The 18,726-nt window shown below is 47.4% G+C and overlaps 1 protein-coding gene across 1 annotated transcript; it reads left to right on the top strand.

The window, feature by feature from the left end:
• The first annotated feature begins 730 nt into the window (after positions 1-730).
• On the top strand, positions 731-13,339 carry ANHX (anomalous homeobox). Its single transcript, XM_056325166.1, has 9 exons — positions 731-874; positions 1,582-1,855; positions 2,498-2,622; positions 2,846-2,969; positions 4,217-4,403; positions 4,883-5,015; positions 5,290-5,591; positions 9,851-9,938; positions 11,959-13,339. Exons 2-9 carry the CDS (start codon positions 1,607-1,609, stop codon positions 11,987-11,989), a joined length of 1,239 nt encoding a protein of 412 aa, XP_056181141.1. The 5' UTR covers positions 731-874; positions 1,582-1,606; the 3' UTR covers positions 11,990-13,339.
• Positions 13,340-18,726: the final 5,387 nt, after the last annotated feature.

The following is an 18,726-nucleotide window of genomic DNA, read 5'->3' on the forward strand; positions in this document are numbered from 1 at the left end:
TGAGCCTAAGGAGAAACCAGGGCAGCTGAAAGCAAGGTGCTGCTGGTTGGAGGAGCAAAGAGGATTATGAGCAGGTTTTTAGGATGTGCATGCATGCATCAAAAAGGAGAAGCCCGTGCTCAAGTAGGTGGTCTTTGTCTTTGCAGAGAAAGCTGGGATATGGCACGTGGACTTGGCATGAGCCAGTTATTTAAGTGTGGATGCAGGGTGGGATGCAGCACTGCGGGGAAGGGGGCTGCTGGCTCCTGCTGCGAGATGGTTACTGCTGTGACCTGCCAGCCCTGAACCGGAGTCGGCAGAGAGCTGACAGTCACGGTGCGTTGCAGACCCGGTTCAGGGAAAATCCCAGCTGCTGCGGTTTTATCGCCTAAACTGACTCTGACTTCTCAGTCAGGAGACAGCAGCCACCTGGGAAGGCGGTTTGAGCTGCGTGGCTCTCCATTCGGTGCGCGGGAGCGAGCCAGAATTCCCGCTGCTCGCCCGCGCCCCACCACCTGCACAACACCCTCCTGCGGCGGGGACACCTCGCTGCCGTCTCCCCACCGGCTCGCCACGGCGGCGGCCACGCCCGCGGCAGCTGCTCGGTCACAGCAGCCTCGGGGGGGCGGGCAGGGGCAGCCCCCGGCCCCCTCCCCCCCGCCCATCCCCCTCCTCCCGGCCGGCGCCGCGCAGGGTCCCGCGGGGCGGCCTCCCCCGGCGGGCGGCGGGGGTGGGGCGGGCAGGGAGGCCCCCGCCCCGGCGGTACCGGGCCCGGCGCTGGGCCGGCAGGGAGGTGCCGGGGAGCTCCGGGGCGGGCTGTGGCACCCCGCGCTGCGCTGCCGCCGGCCCGGGAGGGGACGGCAGCCGGGGGTCCCCGTTCCGCAGCGGCGCGCAGGTATTTAGCAGCTTATCCCCATTTTGGCCGGCGGCGGGGGGGTGTGGGGTGTCCCCGGGGGCACCCACCGGACATCGCGCCGGCCTCCCCCGGGAAAACGCGTGATACCCGGCCCTGACCGCCGCTGGAGTTACGCTTGGGTGTAACCGCCAGCAGCTCTTGGCTTGTCCTGAGCCATTTTGGAGGACTAAAACCTCATTTATTTCACCTGGATGTCTCTGGTGTAAATGTTCTGGTAGTTTTAACCCGTGAGCAGCGGACGCGAAGCTTCGTGCCGGGCGGTGGGTATGTGGGTGCTGGCACTGGAGCCGTCTGGAGGCCCATGGCAGGGGCCGGAGCTGCCCCGAGGTGCCCCAGTGTCCCCAGCCCCACACACAGACCCAAGGGGGAAGCCAGGGCCCCCCCAGGTGCCGTGCCCCCCGCAGCCCTCCTGCTTTGGCCTCTTCCTTCAGCCTCCGAGCTCTGGGGCCAGCTTGGTCTTTCTGAGCTTGGTTTTCTCAACTGCAAACCTGGTGTGGCTTTTGCTTTAGGCCTAGTTTTATTAGCACTGTTTTGAGGTCCTCAGGCTGCTTTTAATAGCACTGTGAATTTCTTTACTTTAAAAAAAAAAAAAACAAAACCAAAAAAACCCACAAAAAAGCATACCATAGAACCTAAAAATAGGAGATAAAAGTTTTTATCTAACCACAACTTTGTGCATTGCATAGAAAAGGCTTCCAACAGGACGTAAGGATGAAGCGGTTCATGGCCATGTTAAACAGGAATAAAAACAAGGATCCCCCACCTGCCAAGCTGCTGGATCTAGCAGGACAGCTTTGCCAGGACCTCCAGAGCTCGTCTTCTAATCTGGAGAAGTTGGTTGGGGCCATGATGGGATGCAAACACAAGATGTCTTTTCTCACAAACATCCACGTTGTCCGAGCTTGTGTGTTCATTCATATCCGTAACGGGCAGCATGACACAGCCTGCAGACTCCTGGAGGTAGGGCTCTGTTCTTCGTGGAAACAACAGTATTAGGAAAATAGCAATTAGAGCTGTTAGTGCAGACTTACTCCAGCTGCAGCACATGGAGTATTTCTAGCTGGTGTCCGGCAGTGGAAGGTGGTATATGTGCTTTGGTTGACCTGAAACATAGGATAAAGCCTTTGCTACATGCAATTACTATGAATCAGCCAAGGGGGAGAAGGTAATTGGGGGATTATGGGGTTGGTTGTAGTTTGTGAAAGCAGGATTTTTTTGTTCTCTATTATGGTGGTTCTTGGAGTTTTTCACTAACTTAGGGCTCAGGACATAGAAGCCTTGGGGCGGCCAAGTTTAGAGGGCTTGCCAGGATGGGAGAATATGAAGAAGGTTGGATGGCACCACTCAGGGCGAGGAGGTTTTGCCTCTAGATCTGGTAACTTAGCCCTTTTCACTGGGGAGAAGGCAGCATTAGACAGGTAACTCCCTGCATACATTATAGAAGGAAGGTGTACAGTAAGCCATATCCTTGCATAATGCTACCAGCTTTGTCAAACCAGTAGGAATTTCTGAGTAAGTTTTTAGTTGTTGAGGGTTTTCTCCTTTGTAGGAAACCTGACTGACTACCTGGGAAGGGTTTGCTTACCTACTATTTTGTTCTAGTGTTGCAAGGCAGAAGAGAAGGAGGAGCTGGTGCAACTTTGGCATGAGGTTCACTACCGGAGGGCTATGGAGAAACACCGCACGGATTTTCTGACACCACTGCAGAAATTCCGTTGCAGGAAGAGGTACTGTGGTGTGGGGAAACTGATTTCCAGCCCCCACCCCCACCCCTCTGTGGTAGTTAACAGATGCAGGGGGTAGAGATGCAGAGGGATCATTTTGCATCTCAGGATGGCTGCTTCTTGGAGTTGGGTTTTTCTTGTTTTTTTGACCACTTGTGACAATGTGAGAAAATTCCCATGAATGTCTCTTTTTGGGTCCTTTTTAATCCTGTTCTCCTGTGCATAGGAATCCACCACCTATTTCCCTTTGTCCTGAAGGTTTGAAGAATCGAAACTATTCAGATGAAGTACGCCAGCAGCTGCACAGGTTTGCTGCAGAGGTGACAACAAATCCAAATAAGAAACAGCGGGTAGGGTTGTGCTACGTCCAGTCAAGTCTCCTTGTCACAGTAAAGCAGACCTCTGCTATCAGGGGTCTATAACCGGTTTCATTCTAAATCCTTGTTTTCAGAAGGCCCAGTGGGGCTGGGCTTCCCCATATTTGATCTTTCCCTAAAGGTATCCTTAAAAAAATCATCAAGTTCATGTGAAATCATTTCACTTGCTTTGAACAAAAAGATCAGGGGAAATAAATTCCTCACTGGGCTTTTAACCATTCTAATTTTGTAGTGATTAGGCAGCAAAGCAGTCGTTTCTCAGAAGAGCTGTATTGCAGTGATAAATAATTCTGACTTGACTGAGTTATAGCCTATATAAAATTGCACTTTGCTTACCAGAATATATTTTCCACTGACTTACCACACTAAATTCAAGAATTTCAAAACACAGCAGGCTGTGTTGATGTATGCAGGTACCTACCTCATTTGGACAGGGACAGATTTGTAACGAAAGTGACATGTGAATTCGTCCAGTAATCCTAGTTGATTGCTGCCTTGCAAGGTGAAGGCTTCAGACTTTAAAGTCTGCCTCTGTGGTGCTCAGTTTTTCCAGCACCCTTATCATATGAGGCAGGATGGCCTGGTGACTAGTTCTGCAATGTGAAGCTGGTTTATTTCTTAGCCTTTTCACAAAGGAGCAACGACTTCCATTTTTTCATTTCAAAAAACCACTCTGAATTGGGAGAATAATGAAGCTGCATAATTAAAGTCCTAAAAGGTCAGGATACTGTGATCACTTATGCATTAATTTCCCAATACATTCTTCATTTATATGATCTCATTATTTAGTAGTTTAATACCGCATAAATTTTTCTGTGAATGTGATACAGGTGTGTATACTGCTCACAGCTGTGGTAAATGCATTAGTGGTTATCCTACTAGTGTCATGTTAGCAATGTGAAGCTGTCAGTCTGTGGGAAGAGCGTGCTTGGGTGGGGTTTTACATGTAAATATAGCAATATAAAATAGCAGTACATGGTTTCCTATAGCAAACAAATGGACTTGGGGAGCAGGGTGGAATGTGTGTTTTCCAGCAACTCTTTTGAGTTTATAAATCAGTCTGCAAGGGGATCCACACAGACTTATCGGAGACCTACTGACAAATGTATCTGGATTTGAATGCTCTTTTGCTGGGCTGCTTTTGGATCTGAAGGGAAAAGCCTGATTATTTGGATGCGGTTTATTTTTCTCTCGATCTCCCCTTACACCTGGGTTTGCAGGAGGGATTGGCTCGGGACATGAACTTGCAGCCAATTCAGGTCTATAACTGGTTTGCAAATTACCGACGACGTCAAAAATCCTGCCTTCCTCGTGCGGAAAAGCTCAACAACTCATGTCCTGAGAGGCCTTTGACTTACCACACAAAGGAGCGGCAGGATGAAGAATCCTACACTCCACAAACTGCAGGTTTGTCTCTTCTGCTTTCTGGACACATCCTAAGCCCACTAGAAAAACCAGTTTTAAATTCCCTCAGAAAGGGAAGGATACTCCTCCAGAACAGCATCTATATGCTGATGGATTGAGTGGACATTGGAGGACTCTACTTCAGTGGAGTGCCTCATTGTTTGGCTAGAGGCTGTCACTCCACAGAAGGAGCAAACATTGGTAAGGTCTGTGCAAGGACAGGTGAAAAGAGATGCCTGTCTCAGAAGGGGCACCAAATAAATACAAATACACAGGAGGCAACGGGTTTTAGCTCTCAGATTCCGAAATCAGGGCAGTACTCCAGTAAAGTGCAGTATATTCATGCCCCTTAACAGAATCTTGGCCAAACTTCAGTCACGGGGAATAGGAGGGTCTTGCTGCATTTGGCAAATTAGACTTGTTTCATTGCTTTTTGGAGTAACTATTAGTGTTCCTTCATCTGCCTGGCCTGCACCTTTCAGATGGATCTTGTGTGGGCATCGGCTCTGAGCAAATAGAGATGACCCTCGTGCCTTGTGACCCAGGGTGGGAGCAGCCAGCTGCAGATCTGCATAAGCCTCCTGAAGGAACATATTTAAAGATGATGGAATCCAGGTGATGTATGAAAAAGTCTTTACAGTGACAGTTCAGAGATGAAGCAACCTTTAAACTTGTTCGTGGAACTGACTTTCGTGTCAGTTCCCAGGGTGACATCACTTAGGAGACTTGATCCCATAGATGGGAGCGGTCCATGCCCAGCATCAGACAGTCGGAGCATCTAGCAGTTAATCTCCCAACTGTCAAGGGCAGGATTCAGAGGTTTAGCTGGGGCATCCCCCCTCTTTGCAAAGCAATATGTCTGGCTGATTTATCATCTCCATTGTTACAGCTTTATGCAGAGCAGTGAGATGTATGAAGCGAGGACAAGCGAGGCTGCTTTGACTACTCACAGCGCTGAACAACCTGTAGCTTTTTGTACTGAGGCTGTGCTGGAACCAGGAACCTGCTTTAACTCTGCTGTCCTGCAGCCCAGAGAGGTAGCAAGCAGTACTAATGCCAGCCCCCATCTGGATAACTTTTTCCTCTGCTCTTGTGGGTCCCTTACCTTCCCAGATGAATGCCTGGCCGCGTGGCAGGCCCCTTGCAGCAGCAGAGGAGACCCTGGCTCCATGTGGACCCCAAGTATAGAAGGTTAGTAAAACTGCACCCAAATCCTTGACCTTAATAGAAGCTTCTCTCCTCTCTGTTGTAAATATTCTTGCTCACTTACATGGCTTTCCAATGTCACGACAAATGAGAGCAGGGCTTATTGTGGGTTTGCTATGGGGTTCTGCTCTCATAGTAGCTCAATGAGAAAATCCATTGATTTAAAGTATTGAAGCAGTTATTCTTACCTACTCTTTTGCTTAAACTGTAACTGCTTCCATAAGATAGCGCTTTTCCAGCAAGGTGGGAGCATTTCTGTGCCCCTTCAGGTGTTGCCTGCTCACCTTGTCAGTTAACAAGCTTCTGGGTCATTCTTAAGAGATTGCCTGAGCAGAGGCTGGGAATTTCTTAACTGTGACATGGTGCTTGTCTTCAGGAACACATTCTCACTTTCCTTTCTCCTTCCTGCTACTCTCCCCTCCCCCCCCTCTTCCTGTCCAGTCTTGTTCAGCATTCCCACCATCTCTTTTCCTCTCCCTGTTCTTCAGAATAGCCTCAATAGGATATGTAAGTGACGTCTACCTGCCTTTGCTGTAGGTCTACAGAACAAAAAGTGCTGTGGCTCACCAGAGGCTGGGTGAATGTCGGTGTGTAGCAAGGAGGGGAGGAATAGCTGGGTCAGAGGGTGGAGTCATGTTGTCTGTCTTTAATACAAGCATTTATTTCAGCAGGTATCAGAGCTTCCTTGAGCAGAGTCCCTCAAGGTGGCTGTACTGAGGCCAGTTCAGGAGGAATCATTCAGCAGTCAGATTTAGAGGTTGAAAGCTTCATCCTTAGAGAAAGACAGCTAGGGACCCTGGAAACTATTCTTCCCCACAGGTAAAGGGAGTGGAAAGCACAGGGCTTCTTAAAGGCAGGAGTAACAATGATGCTGTAGATCTAGCCTTGTCCCAATCCTGCTGCTGAAGAGGCTTGCAGAAAGACTGTAATGATGCATCTCATTCCCAGGGCCTGACTCTCCTCGTGTCCATCATATTTTGCAGATATTTATATCTATGCACTGGAAATGGGAAATGCTGTGTAAGTGTATATGTGTTTTACGGTGGTGGCACAGAGGAGACTCGGGACCAGCCTCATCAGAAAAAATATGAATGCCTCTCTTTAAAGCAGGTTTAGCTTCTAAGCTATTTGCCTGTTTTTGATTCTGGGAGAAAATTGTAACCTATACTGATCCAGTGAGAGCTGATTCTGTGGGCTGGGTTGGTAGGGCCTGTACTTAATCCTAAAATAGTTTTTGTAGCTTCATAACCTCATGACAAGATTATTCCATAGTGCAAGCTTTCCAAATTGGAAGACAGAAAAACAGGCACTGTTCTGTCTTTCTGTTTTCTACCTGTAACAAGTGTTTCAGACTGCACATTTTCTCTGGGACTTGAGCTAAATTCACAGAATGCAAATCAAAAAAATCTGTGCCGTCTTCCGTATGTTATACAACTTCCATAATGTTACATAAAAATAAACACTGCCAAACAGACGAGGTTCCTTTAACTTACTGATCTGCAAGGCACAACAGGAGCAGTAGCCCCATTTCATAACCCTTCTGCTTGACACTGTCCAGCATTTGTGCTAGCACAAGGCTGTCAATAATATGTCAAAGTGGTAGGCAGAAGCAGTTTTATTCCCACTTCATAGATGAGGAAGCAGGGGCACGGAGAGGCTTTGTGGCTTGTCAAGCAGCAAGGGAGGGCAGTGATTCACTGCACATAAAAATTGGTGGGGTTTTGCCTCCCAGTTCCTTGCTAAAAACATTTCTGCCTTTTACCCCTATTTCCCAGTTGGCCTGGTGCCTACATTTGTTCACACTCATGTCAGACTCCTCGCTCAGAATTGCTGGAGAGAGCCCAGGTCCGGGCATTTTAAACCCACCTCAGTCTGTGTGGCAAGATCATGAAAGATCAGTAAGGCTTGGTGGCAATATTTTGGCTGGACTTAAAATTGCGTGTTCTGACTCTAGAGTGAGCTCATGTTTATTTTTAAAATATGTTCCATCAGTAGAAGAAATCTATGGTGAATGTCTCCTTGTTGGGTATGTCACTTCTGCCAGGAATCCACACACCCTTTATCATATTGCTGTCAGGGGCAGGACTTGCTGCTTTGTTGACACCTTCTGGTGAGGATATACTTACATGAACTCCATTTGTATATCCTGTGGAGTGGCCTGGTCCAGCTCTCTCCAAAACCTTGAACTTCCCAAAATACCAAAAATGCCACGGAACATCGATCTCTTTAGAAATGAGTGATCCTCAGACTGCAGTTTCATCTAGGGCCTTTTCCAGTTTCTTTCTAGAGAGCCAGGAGACTTTGCATGGGTAGGCTTAGCTAAGATCACGCCTCAGTGAATGGCAGTAAACGAGGATCACCTTTGTTATCAGGCAGAGCCCTCTAACACAGTCACTGGGTTAGGGAGAAGTGTTGTGTCACCGGAGTCCTGTTGAGCAGTAACGTTGCAATGAGCTTCACTCATCTGGGGACTGACAAAGGAGTCAACAGCTTAAACTGTAAGGCAAATGAGCATTGCTATCCTGGAAAGACAGGGCAGATAAGAGTAAAGCACAGAGGAGGAAATTACTTAGCCAAGGTCACCCATCTGGAGTGGACTTAATGTCTTATGTTCTCGCTGCCTTGCCAGCACCTCTGGCTCCCTGCTTTGTAAGTGCAGGGGTAGAACTAAAAGTCAGCCAAAGGACCCTTAATCTGCTTTGTCTTATTTTTAAAGGTGCTCACCTGGAAAGGACTTAGCCTGAAAGCTTATTAGAACAATTCCAGTTCATTTCTTTCATGGGCTTTTTTACAGTTGGTCCTACGCACTTGGGCTGTATCCAAACCTCTTATGATCTACAGGGCTGTGAGGTGGGAGTGTGAGGGGGAACCAGGCTGGAAGCTGACTGTCTCCATCTGCTCCTGCTGCCTGACAGGAGAGTTTGATCCAGCTAGCGAACTGGAAGTCCCTGTGGGACACCAAACAGATGCTCGCCTTTACAGATAGTGGTGTTGTATCCTCTTCGCTCCTTGAGCTGAGACAGGTGGAATGTAGCCCAGCTAATGGTTCATGCAGAATGTAACTCTCTCATGCCTCCCATTTCAAAGAGAAGGGCACACTGAACTTTATGGAGCAGAAGAGACCGCATTTATGAGCCAGCACTTTGATTTAAAAAACATCGGTGCTGAGATGTTAGTTGCAGCTTACTGCTTCTGCCTGCTTTTTTGGGATTCCAGCTCAGAGTGCTGGGAATCCTCCTGCTGTTAGGCTCTCCCCTCTGGATAACCCAGCGTCGACACTGGCAGGCAGTGAGTTCAAAACGTACAAAAGGAGGCTACTTTTTTGCATGTTGCATAAATAAATTGCAGAATTTGTTCTTAAGGGCATTGTGCATGTTGGTGTAAGTGGGCTATGAGAAAGGATGGGACAAGGTCTTAGGTGGCTGTGGGGGTTGAGTCCATTTGTCATTAGTCAATGTGATTGCCTGAACGCAGCCTCCAGCAGAGGAGTCCGAAGACTGATTTTCAGAACTCAGGGAGCATTCCAAGGAAGGGCAACTTGGCGCTTGCCCTGTTTCTTCTGCTTTTTTTCTTACGCTCTGTTACTTGGCACCTTTGGCCTGGGCCTGTATGGCCATTAATACCCTGGGCTGTTCCTGGCAGCGGTACGGGCAGTGTTGTTGGAGTACAGATACTTTGAGCTGGTGACAAGGGAGAGAACATCCCATCATCAAGAACCCAGTGTCTCCTACTTGACTCAGTGCCCTGCAGACTGTGACCTCTTTTGAGAGGTTGGCAGAGCCCCCAAGGGAGGTGTGGATGGGGAAGCTGTGGCCCCAGACACTCAACTGGCAGTCTTGAAAAGCTCTAGTAAAATCATAGCCAATGTTGTGGCTATGTATAAAGGCACATGTTTATCTGTTTTGACTCTTAAGATCTGTGTTTTTAAAACACATTCCAGGAGAGAGACATTTTGGTAGACATCTCTTTGTTTATGGAGAATGTTCTGGGGGCATAAGGATAGTTGCAAGTCGAGATGTCATTCCTGTGTAGTGCTCCTGGTCAGGCTAGTCCTCTCAGTACGGAGTCTGTATTTTCAGGCCATAACAATGTGGAGAAGTGGGGCAGGTTTGTAAGCAATTTAACAGATCTCTGTTGAATGAATAGTTTTACCAGAAGCCCCTCTTGTCCTGCTGCAAAACATTACAGTAAGCGGCGAGTAGAGCATAAATACAAACGCATTTGTATATCATATTTTCTTCCAGTTCCTGTCAGACTGTGTTTGGCAAGCCTCAGTGCCCACTTGTTTCTGTACCCTACGTGGAAGAAAGCCAAGCCTGGGGACAACGCCAGGTAAGAGAACACACCTAATGTTCAGAGAAAGGAGCTTAGCCCTATACATGCTATCCAGCTGTAGCTCTCACACAGGGGATGCAAAACCTCACATCATATTTAGGATGAAACGTGTTTGATCTAAGCATACCTTTTGGAATCCATTTCAGAGCAAACTGGGCATTCCCTGAGTAGCATCCAGCAGATGCTAGGAGAGGTGGTTTTGTTGTTTTTTCCACTTGGATTGCTTATCAGACCCTGATTTTACTAAATGTGTCGTTGAAATGATGACCAAAGCAACCTGTGCATATTCAAAGTGTTATTTAAATTTTGAGCAATGAAAAGTTCACCTAGCACTGTGGAAAGAAGATATTGGTGATACCAGCAGAGTTCAAACTGCATTTTGGGAGCTCAGGTGAAACAGTAACAACAGGAGGATGGCTGCTTGAGGGTCCTCCCCTCTGAGGGGTTCTGCAGAATTTGACTGCTCTTTCAGACCACTTAAAATCTTTCATGTAATTTTCATTTCCAAGTCTGTGTTATTGATGAGGAACAGAGATTTTGTACTGTTTGGAGATGGCTGATAGCAGTGTACAGAGCAGTATTATAGGACATGATAAAAGAAGTTTACTTACTTAATCTGGATGCAGCCTGCATGTTTTCTTATGGTGATTTTAAGGCAGTAGAGAACAGAATTTAGAAATCTGGTGCTTTCAAGGGGATGGGAGCACATCATCTCTGAATTAGATGTTACCTAAGAACAGGACCCAAGAAAGCCCTATCAGAACTGTACCTTGAGCTATTTTTTGGCTTCACATGTGTTGGTCTACTGATCAGTCAGTCAGCATCCATTTCTGTCTCTCTTGCAGTATAAGCTGCTGGAGAAAACCTTTTTAAAAGAGATTTTGAAAAGCAGGAGACCATATCGGCTGGCCTCATTATAGGAAGCGGCTGCAGCTCTGAGGGCAGTAACAGAACCTCTTTTGAGCCTTTGAAAGCATCGATATAAAGATCTGTATCTTGGAAAGTGGCCTTTTTACCAGCCATAATGTGAGCCAGATGAGTAGGAAAGCTATGGGCATTAATAATGAATGAGCCTTTTCTAAGCTTTCCAGAGCGTGCAGTCTCTGTAGCTAGTTTTCATCTTGCTATTTTGCATTCTTGTACCGATTTTGCAATGGTATAGAAACATGACACTCAGTGCAGTGTGGGCTGGGGAGCAAGATCCCATGTGATGCTTGCAGATGTCAGAAGGGGATGTTTTCAAATCTTTGTAATAACTAATCAGTTCAGAAATTCAGAAAAGCAATTTTTGCATATCTTAATACGTGCTATAGAAAAAGGAAGAGCTCGAATGGGCATGATTTCACAGGATTCTACAGACTTCCTGGGCACTCTGTTTCTTGCTAAATCAACTTGCCCTGGGCTTGTTGCAGGAATATGCAGTTGTTTGGTTCCTATGTCTGAACCACAGGGGTGCAGATGTACGCTTCCTTTTGTCCACACATGACTTTCAATTTGGTTTTTGTAGGTCATGCATCCCATCAGAGCCAAAATGAGAGTAAAACAAAACAAGCAAACAAACAAACAAAAAGTTAATTCATTTTGGAGACATTTCTTTCCTTGCCTGAACAGAGCTCCCTTGTTCAGGTGATTGGTCCCTTAATTATTTCATCCTGGCCTTACCTTCTGATATTTACTTGCTTTTGTAGGAGCCAATGCCTTGGGCAAAGGCATTGAGAAAGGCAAAGGCAAGAGAAAAGGCAAGTGCTTTTCTCTGAATTACTAAGAGTTGAAGTGTGCACTGATTGTGCTTGACGTTTTTACACTCACGCCCTGTACAGATGGATTACTGTACCTGAACTTAAAGGGTAACGAGGACTCTGTCACTTCATGCATGCAGCCCTCACCACTGACGCTCCCTGTCATTGCAGTGTCTTGTGCTACTCTATATCTGCCCAACGGAGATCTTCCGTTGTGAGCAACTGCATCACTAAAGATCGTGTGTGGTGAAGCTTTGATTCCTTCCTGTGTCTTTCAGGTCCTGGAGGATCCAGTTGGTGACCCGTTAGCCAGTGACACGTTCTGGGCAGCATGGCTGCTCTTTGAATTCTCAGCTGGCAGAAGAATGTGACCAGCCTGCAGAGATGCTCAGTGTGGTCTGCACTTCCCCAGGAATTTTTATTTTTATTTTTTAATGAAGGATTTGACATGGAAGTAAATAGAGAGGCTGAGGTGGAAAGATGAAGGCCTTTTCTAATGGTTACAAAGTTTGTTTGAGTTAAAATTTTATTAAGAATTTTGTAAAGGATAGAAGAAACCAAAGGTGCATTGTGGACTTTAGGTTTTTAGTGGAGCAGCCTGAAGCTGCACTGTAGACGCTAAAAATATCACGTTACTGGTTCTGTGGCAGTTACATGTTTCTACCCATAGCACTGGTCAGATCTGAGTCCTTCATTACATCATGAAGGTAAATGTAACTCCTGTATTCAAAAAGAGTAAAATTTAGTTACACTGCATAGCAGTGGATATTAGGTAACTTTCTCAGACCTGGAAAATATGGTCTCAGATAAGCACTGGTAAAATACTGCTATGTCTCATCTCCCTGCATTTCTGTCGTACTGCTGGGTATAACTCCTGGCGTGTTCCATACTCTGTAGTGCCGCAGACGACACAAACTGGAGCATGGCAGAATCATCAGTGCTGAAGTCTGTGTTCTTGCAGGACTGGGGGAGGGCATACCTGCGCTGTTGGTACTTAATACCACCTGTATCTCAGATTGCCCAGGAAAGAAGGATGAATGGAGGAGGTAGGAGCTGCTGAACCCTCCTGATCAGTTTTCAGTCCCCAGGTCTGGATGGACTGAAGCTGCCAAGGCAATTGTGTCACCCTGCGGGCGGTCTGCGGCACTCTGACACCAGGCAGCGGCAGGCGAGTGCATCCTATTCGCACGAGTGCCCTGCAAAGCAGTGTGAGTTGCGCAGACTCAAGTTTCCTACACAACTGTAGCCACGGTGGGACTAATCCTGTATTTGGCTGAAGGCTGCTTGCTCCGTGGGGGTAAGCTGTTCCACTGCAGCTCTCCCGGGGAGCGTGCACAGCTCTGTTCCTTTTGCTCAGTGCTTTTCCTTACTTAACCCAGCCCCAAAGCTGCCTGTTACACTCTGTCTCCCACTGCATCATGCATTTTCCCTCCTTGCTTTCGGACACTACAAAGTGAATTGTGCATGAGAGTGTTGGGGCATGCAGGAGGAAAGCAGGCCCTCGGTGCAGGTTTAAAACTCACGCTGCAGGTCACTGGGCGCTCCTGTGGGGTTTTACCCAAGCACTGCTGCCGGTTTTTCAAGAAGGGGTCACCTTTGCCTGAAGATTTAGGTGCCCCCAGTGCCTTTTGTAACGAAGTTGGCAAATAAAGGTTGTGAATGACTTTCTCCAGGGTTGGTTTTTCACGGGAAGGGTGGGAGGCAGTACACCCGCACGGGGTGCTGCGTTGTGTATGAACACCGGGCGCTGGCTGCCCTGGGCGCACGTGTGGCGCTGTACTGCAGCGGCTGTCACTTGCAAGGCCCTTGCCTGGTCGCAGCTGCTGTATGCAAGGCGGTGCTGCCCGGGGGAGGACGCGCACGGGTCCGTGCCTCAGCTGTGGGGCCACGCCGGGCTGCAGGCCGGGCCCCCGCCGGCCCCCCCGCTCCCGCCACAGCCGCCCTCGCTCCGGCCGCCGCCGGGCCCTTCCCGCCTCCGTGGCGGCCGCGCGCCGCCTCCCTGCTCCCTCCCCATTGGCCCGGCGCGCGGTAGCAACAGCGACAAATATATCCTGCCGCTTCCTGATTGGTTGCCGCGTCCCGCCGAGCCATAGCAACAGCGGAGCGGGGGCGCGGCGGCTGTTGGCGGGCGGGAGGCGCGGCGGGCGCGCGCGCCTGGCCTGAGGGAGCTCGGGGCTCGGTGGGAGAAGCGGGGACCGAAGCCCGACCCTCGGGGGCGGGAGGCTGCCGTTACCGGCGCTGCTGCCGCCGCCGGTAAGCGAGAGGTAGGGCCGTCCCCGCCACGCTGTGTAAAAGCCGTTTACTGGGCCTTTGCGCGGTGAGGGGCAAAGAGCTGCGGCTTCTTCGCGGCCTGTGGTGGAAGGAGACACTCGTGAGGCAGCCAGTGGAACGGCCTCCGTGCAGGAGCAGTGGCACGGTAGCAAGTCACACTGGATCTCTTTGTATGAGATCTCACATAAGATATTTTATTCTTCACCCCTAATGATACGTGTTCCTACAATTACTGTTATTTAGCCAGTCAGTGGTATGTACTATGTGGGGATGAAGATTACATTTCCCTGCTGTTGAAAATGGATGTATCGAAGTGAAAAAATGATGACTCTCTTTACAATGAGATGTATTTTCAGTTCCTTTTAAAAACGTAGTGCTGTTCCCTGCCAGGGAAAATGAGAAAGATTAACACTAGCTGTATTGGAATTTTAGATACCCGTCGTTCAAAGTTAAGTAGATTATTTTCTAAGAGAACAACCCATGCTAGGGAATGCAGGTATTTTGGTTTTGCAGATAACTGACCTTTGTTCTACCGTTTTAACAATACCAGTGTCCTAAGGCCTTGAAAGATTTTTTTAAATAGCTCAAGAACACAGTTGTTTCGATGTTCTAACTAAAAAGAAGAGGTTGAATTCACCAGAATTCCTAAGGAGTGCTATAACCGGTCTCTTTTCCAAACCTGAATCTGAAAAAGGCTTTGCAGCTAAAGCAGAATTAAAGCTTTTTCACTTACACTTAATGAATTTAATTTCCAAATTTGGCACGGTTGTTCTCTGGAGAACAATTGCATTTTCTAGGTCATTTCCCAGATGAAATAACTTACTGCTTTTCTGGAAATTTATGTTAGATGACTCAAGGCTTGATAGGTGAAATCCAGCAAATTAAAAGTCTTTTAAGAGATGTCAAGTGGTTGAAGTACAGTATATTCTGACCCACTAGCATCTTTGCCCTGTGCTGCCTGGATATTGAATTTGCACAAAACACTTCTAAGGAGCTAACTGCATTTGGACAAGAATGTGCAAGCTGTGCCTACAGATGATCTCACAGGACTTGGCTGTGCTGAGTTACAGGTAGCTGAGCAGAGTTGGGAGGTAGGCTGCTGCTTTCCCAGCCGTGAGCTAGAACAGATGAGATGCATAGCCCATGCAGTAGAGGAAGAGATAAGTGAATCTCTGCTGAATGCCAGTATTGCTTAGCCTTTGGCCGCCTCTGCCTGTGCTGCTGGGTGGAGTTCATCTTTAAAGGACAGCATAGTGGAGCTCTTTATAGTGTATTCGCAGTGGGCTAGCATTTGAATTGTTCAGTTTGTCTTACCTTGTTCTTGTTTCCTAGGTGTGATTTGCATCCCCGTCATGTTCTGGTTTCCCTATCCTACCATATGTAGCAAGTTCTGGATGTGTTAATGTTTTTCTTCCTTGGAGCTGTATTTAGAAGCACTCTGAGCACGTGGCTGACCTGCCTGGAGCTGAACGTGCTGTACCTGCTGTTGTCATTCCTCAACATGGCATGGCCTAGTGAAGCAAGGAGCTTGCCCTAGATGGGAAAAACAAAGCCGTTTTTATCTTAAAATGCATATAAGGGCCCAAAGAACAGTACTTATATGTGTTAATTGATCACAGCAAGGGGATAGAAATCTAGGAGCATTTTCAGAAGTTCTGTTAGCTTGGCTGTCCCTGAGGTGAGAAGGACACTTTGCCAATAGGCAGGCATCCATCTTTTCCAGCCACTGCTGCTAGAGACAGCTTTCTTCTTGGCAGTTTGACAGCCAGCCCCTAAGACTGGCAAGGTTAGAGGCTGAGCTGTTGCCTATCAGTAGTTATAAGCTAGAAGTGTGGTGTAGAAATGACCGTATGGAGGACTTGCGTGGCAGCTGCGCGTGAAAAACATCTCTGAGCTAATCCGCCACACTGCTAGAGCGGATTAATGACATGAGAAGCAGCTTTCCCTGCTTTCAGTCCCATTGACAGTTCCGCTAGCTATCACAGTTACTGAATGGGTGCATCTGAGGCTCACTCGGGACAAATGTTAGGAGATACAATGTAAGGGCCAGTATTTCCAGGCAGTCTCTTGTCCTGGATGCCTGGCTCAGTGTGCTTGGGGCCTCATTTCTGGAGGAAATGAGCACTTAGGCAGTGACTCAAGCAGGGCACCCAGAATAAGAAGACACTTTTGAAAACATTGGCAGAGGCATTTTGTTTTATCTCTGCACTTCATTGGTCTTATCCCCAAAGTCTTTCATGTTACGTTCTGCAGTGAAAGGTAGTTGTTTCAGATCAATCATTTTCAGTGGGATTTAATCCAGTTCTAAATCAACTAATCCACTTTGGTAAAGTTTGAAGAGCAGTAAAAATTCATTTGATAAGACAGATCTGGGCTTATTTTTTCAACGTGGCTGCTGATGCTGAGCCCTTAATTTTGTATGCCCAGCATGAGGTGTCTTCGGGGTGGTTCCAGAAATCCTGGACATAAATTCTGATCTTATCTGTAGGCTGCAAATTTTCAGCACCTTTGGAAAATCCCTGGGATTTAGTAAGATTAAGGCTTTTTGGGGTTGTTTAGTTTTTTACTTTCAGTATTTACTTAATATATGTTGGGTTTTTTTTCCTCTTACATGTAGAGCCTTTTTGCAGTGTGGTGCTCTGGTGATAGCTTCTGATAAGCAGGCTTTTCCATGTTTTCCTGTTTATGCTTGTGAATTCTGGTTACTTTCCTTTGATTACATAAAGAATAAACCCGCATTCTTGTGTTTGGACAGGGCTAGCAAACACCATGGTCTGAAGCAGCTCATGAAGAGTTAAAGCTGCTTTCAATTAGCTACTGTGTGCTTGCCACTTAAAGAAACCCCCACAACTGAGCATGCTTCACAACCCTGCATATCCCTGAATCATTCTGGCAAGTAAAAACACTGCCATGATCTTTTATTCAGACATGGTGCTTATTCTTCACTGGACTCTGAAATGAGCAAGCGCTTGAAGATAGCACATTTTGCCAGAGAGTTCTGAGGGTTTATCAACTCATGTCTGCACAGGATTTTGAACATGCAGAAGGCTACTGTGTGTGAATGCTGAATGGTATTAAATATACTGCAGTGATCCCAAATAGGTTTCCATATAGGGACCTAACCTTTCCCATGAGGGAGCAAGAGCTTTGCAGGTTTTGTACAAATCTCTGCTCTTTTGTTTTAAGGATCTTCCGGTGCTGGCGAATAGATACATAATGTACTTTACCTCAGTTCACGGCATGAACCCTGCTGCTTGTGAGCAGCGCTCAGGCAGTGTAATCTTTCTCCCTTCGTTCGAGGTTTTACCTTTGAGTGATGAGGGAGGTTCTGTGGGAATGATTCAAGATTAACGTGAAATTGAAATATGACAAATAGTAGAATATTTTCACACACACTGTGACAGCCTAGAGGGTTCTGTTCTCGTTAAACTGTGGTGTATGGTTTGGCTAGAAATAAATCATTAAAATTGTAGTCCCTTGTGGTTTGGGAAAGAATCATCACACTTCAGCTACACCCACTCCTATCTTGTGCTCTGATCTTGTCATCGGTTACAACGCCTTTCCTCCCTGACACACGCTTATCTCACTTTATTGGGGGGATATGCTGCCAGGATTCTAACAATATAAATTATAGATAGTGCTAAGCCTGTGAAAGAATCTGTCCTTACAGCACTATCTGAGCATCACGCCCCATGTAAGTGCCAGTCGCAGTATTTCCAAGATGAGATGCCCACAAACTCTCCATCTCTCTTCTTCTACCGTCCTCATTTCTGCTTCCTTTGCTGTGATGGGGAAGCTTGTTAATCCTCCCGTCATCAATTGGTAGTTGCTTCTGTTTTGTCTCTGGTTTTCATTGTCTTGTCCCCAAGACTTCTATCATTTAGCAGTTCCCTAAATAAAACACTTCCTTGCTGCAGAAAAGAGAGGGGAGATCATTTGCTCCAGGGATGAGGGGGATGTTAGTGGCAGGGATGTTAGTTCCATGAGCTTCTGGAAGGTGTGTGCTCTCTCACTGCTACCAGAACAACAAAAGGGAGGCTTTCTGCCGTGGGGAAGGGCTGGGAATGGCAAGGGGTAGTTGTCTTGTTGTGTTCCCTGTTCACCAGTGTACCTTCTAGCTCTGTCCCCTCAACTGGACATCAGCACTGGGGAGACACCCTCTGAGACTGCTTCGGTGTCCCCAGTGCCCCTGTGCGGAGCAGAGCAGTGAACTAGAATGGCATTTCAGCAGGGAGCTATTTGTGGAACACTGGTGCTGGCTGATAATCAGATCTGCCTGTGGAGCAGTGCCACTGCCTTAGGTCATGGTGCAATTTTCAGTACCGTTAAGTTTCTCCATCTACACATTCTTGCTGGGTGTGGTCAGTTTGCCAAGCAGGCTCAGTCCGGCCTCATGAGAGCAGTGTTTCTGAGCTCCTGCCTGAGCTTTGCTGGGCATCACGGAGCTCTGTAACGTCACGTATGATGCCTGGCATCTGAGCTGGGCAGGGCAGCCACAGTGAAGTAGTGTTCTGCACCCCATTCAGCACTCCAGCAGAAGGTCTGCTGGCATTTCCATTTCCTTTCCGTTTTTCAGATACTATAACTCAGCTTACAAATACTGTAGCAGATGAAAACTCATTGTGTGAGCTCTAATTTGTTTTTATTCCTACCTCTGTAGATCCGTGGAGCCACTCTTAGAGCTGAGGATCCAGACCACTAGGCACTGTACGCCCAGGAGAATATAGGTACTCACCCACAGACCGTATGTGTGTGAAATGCAATCTCTTCATTTT

The sequence above is a fragment of the Falco biarmicus genome, chromosome 1 (assembly GCF_023638135.1).
Source record: "Falco biarmicus isolate bFalBia1 chromosome 1, bFalBia1.pri, whole genome shotgun sequence".
NCBI classification, from domain to species: Eukaryota; Metazoa; Chordata; class Aves; order Falconiformes; family Falconidae; genus Falco; species Falco biarmicus.

Bases quoted from the DNA above. Each gene is read 5' to 3' on its own strand.
- ANHX (XM_056325166.1), top strand. From the start codon at position 1,607: ATGAAGCGGTTCATGGCCATGTTAAACAGGAATAAAAACAAGGATCCC. The intron at 1,856-2,497 runs GTAGGGCTCTGT...ATTTTGTTCTAG, and splicing joins CAGCCTGCAGACTCCTGGAG to TGTTGCAAGGCAGAAGAGAA. The intron at 2,970-4,216 runs GTAGGGTTGTGC...CTGGGTTTGCAG, and splicing joins ATCCAAATAAGAAACAGCGG to GAGGGATTGGCTCGGGACAT.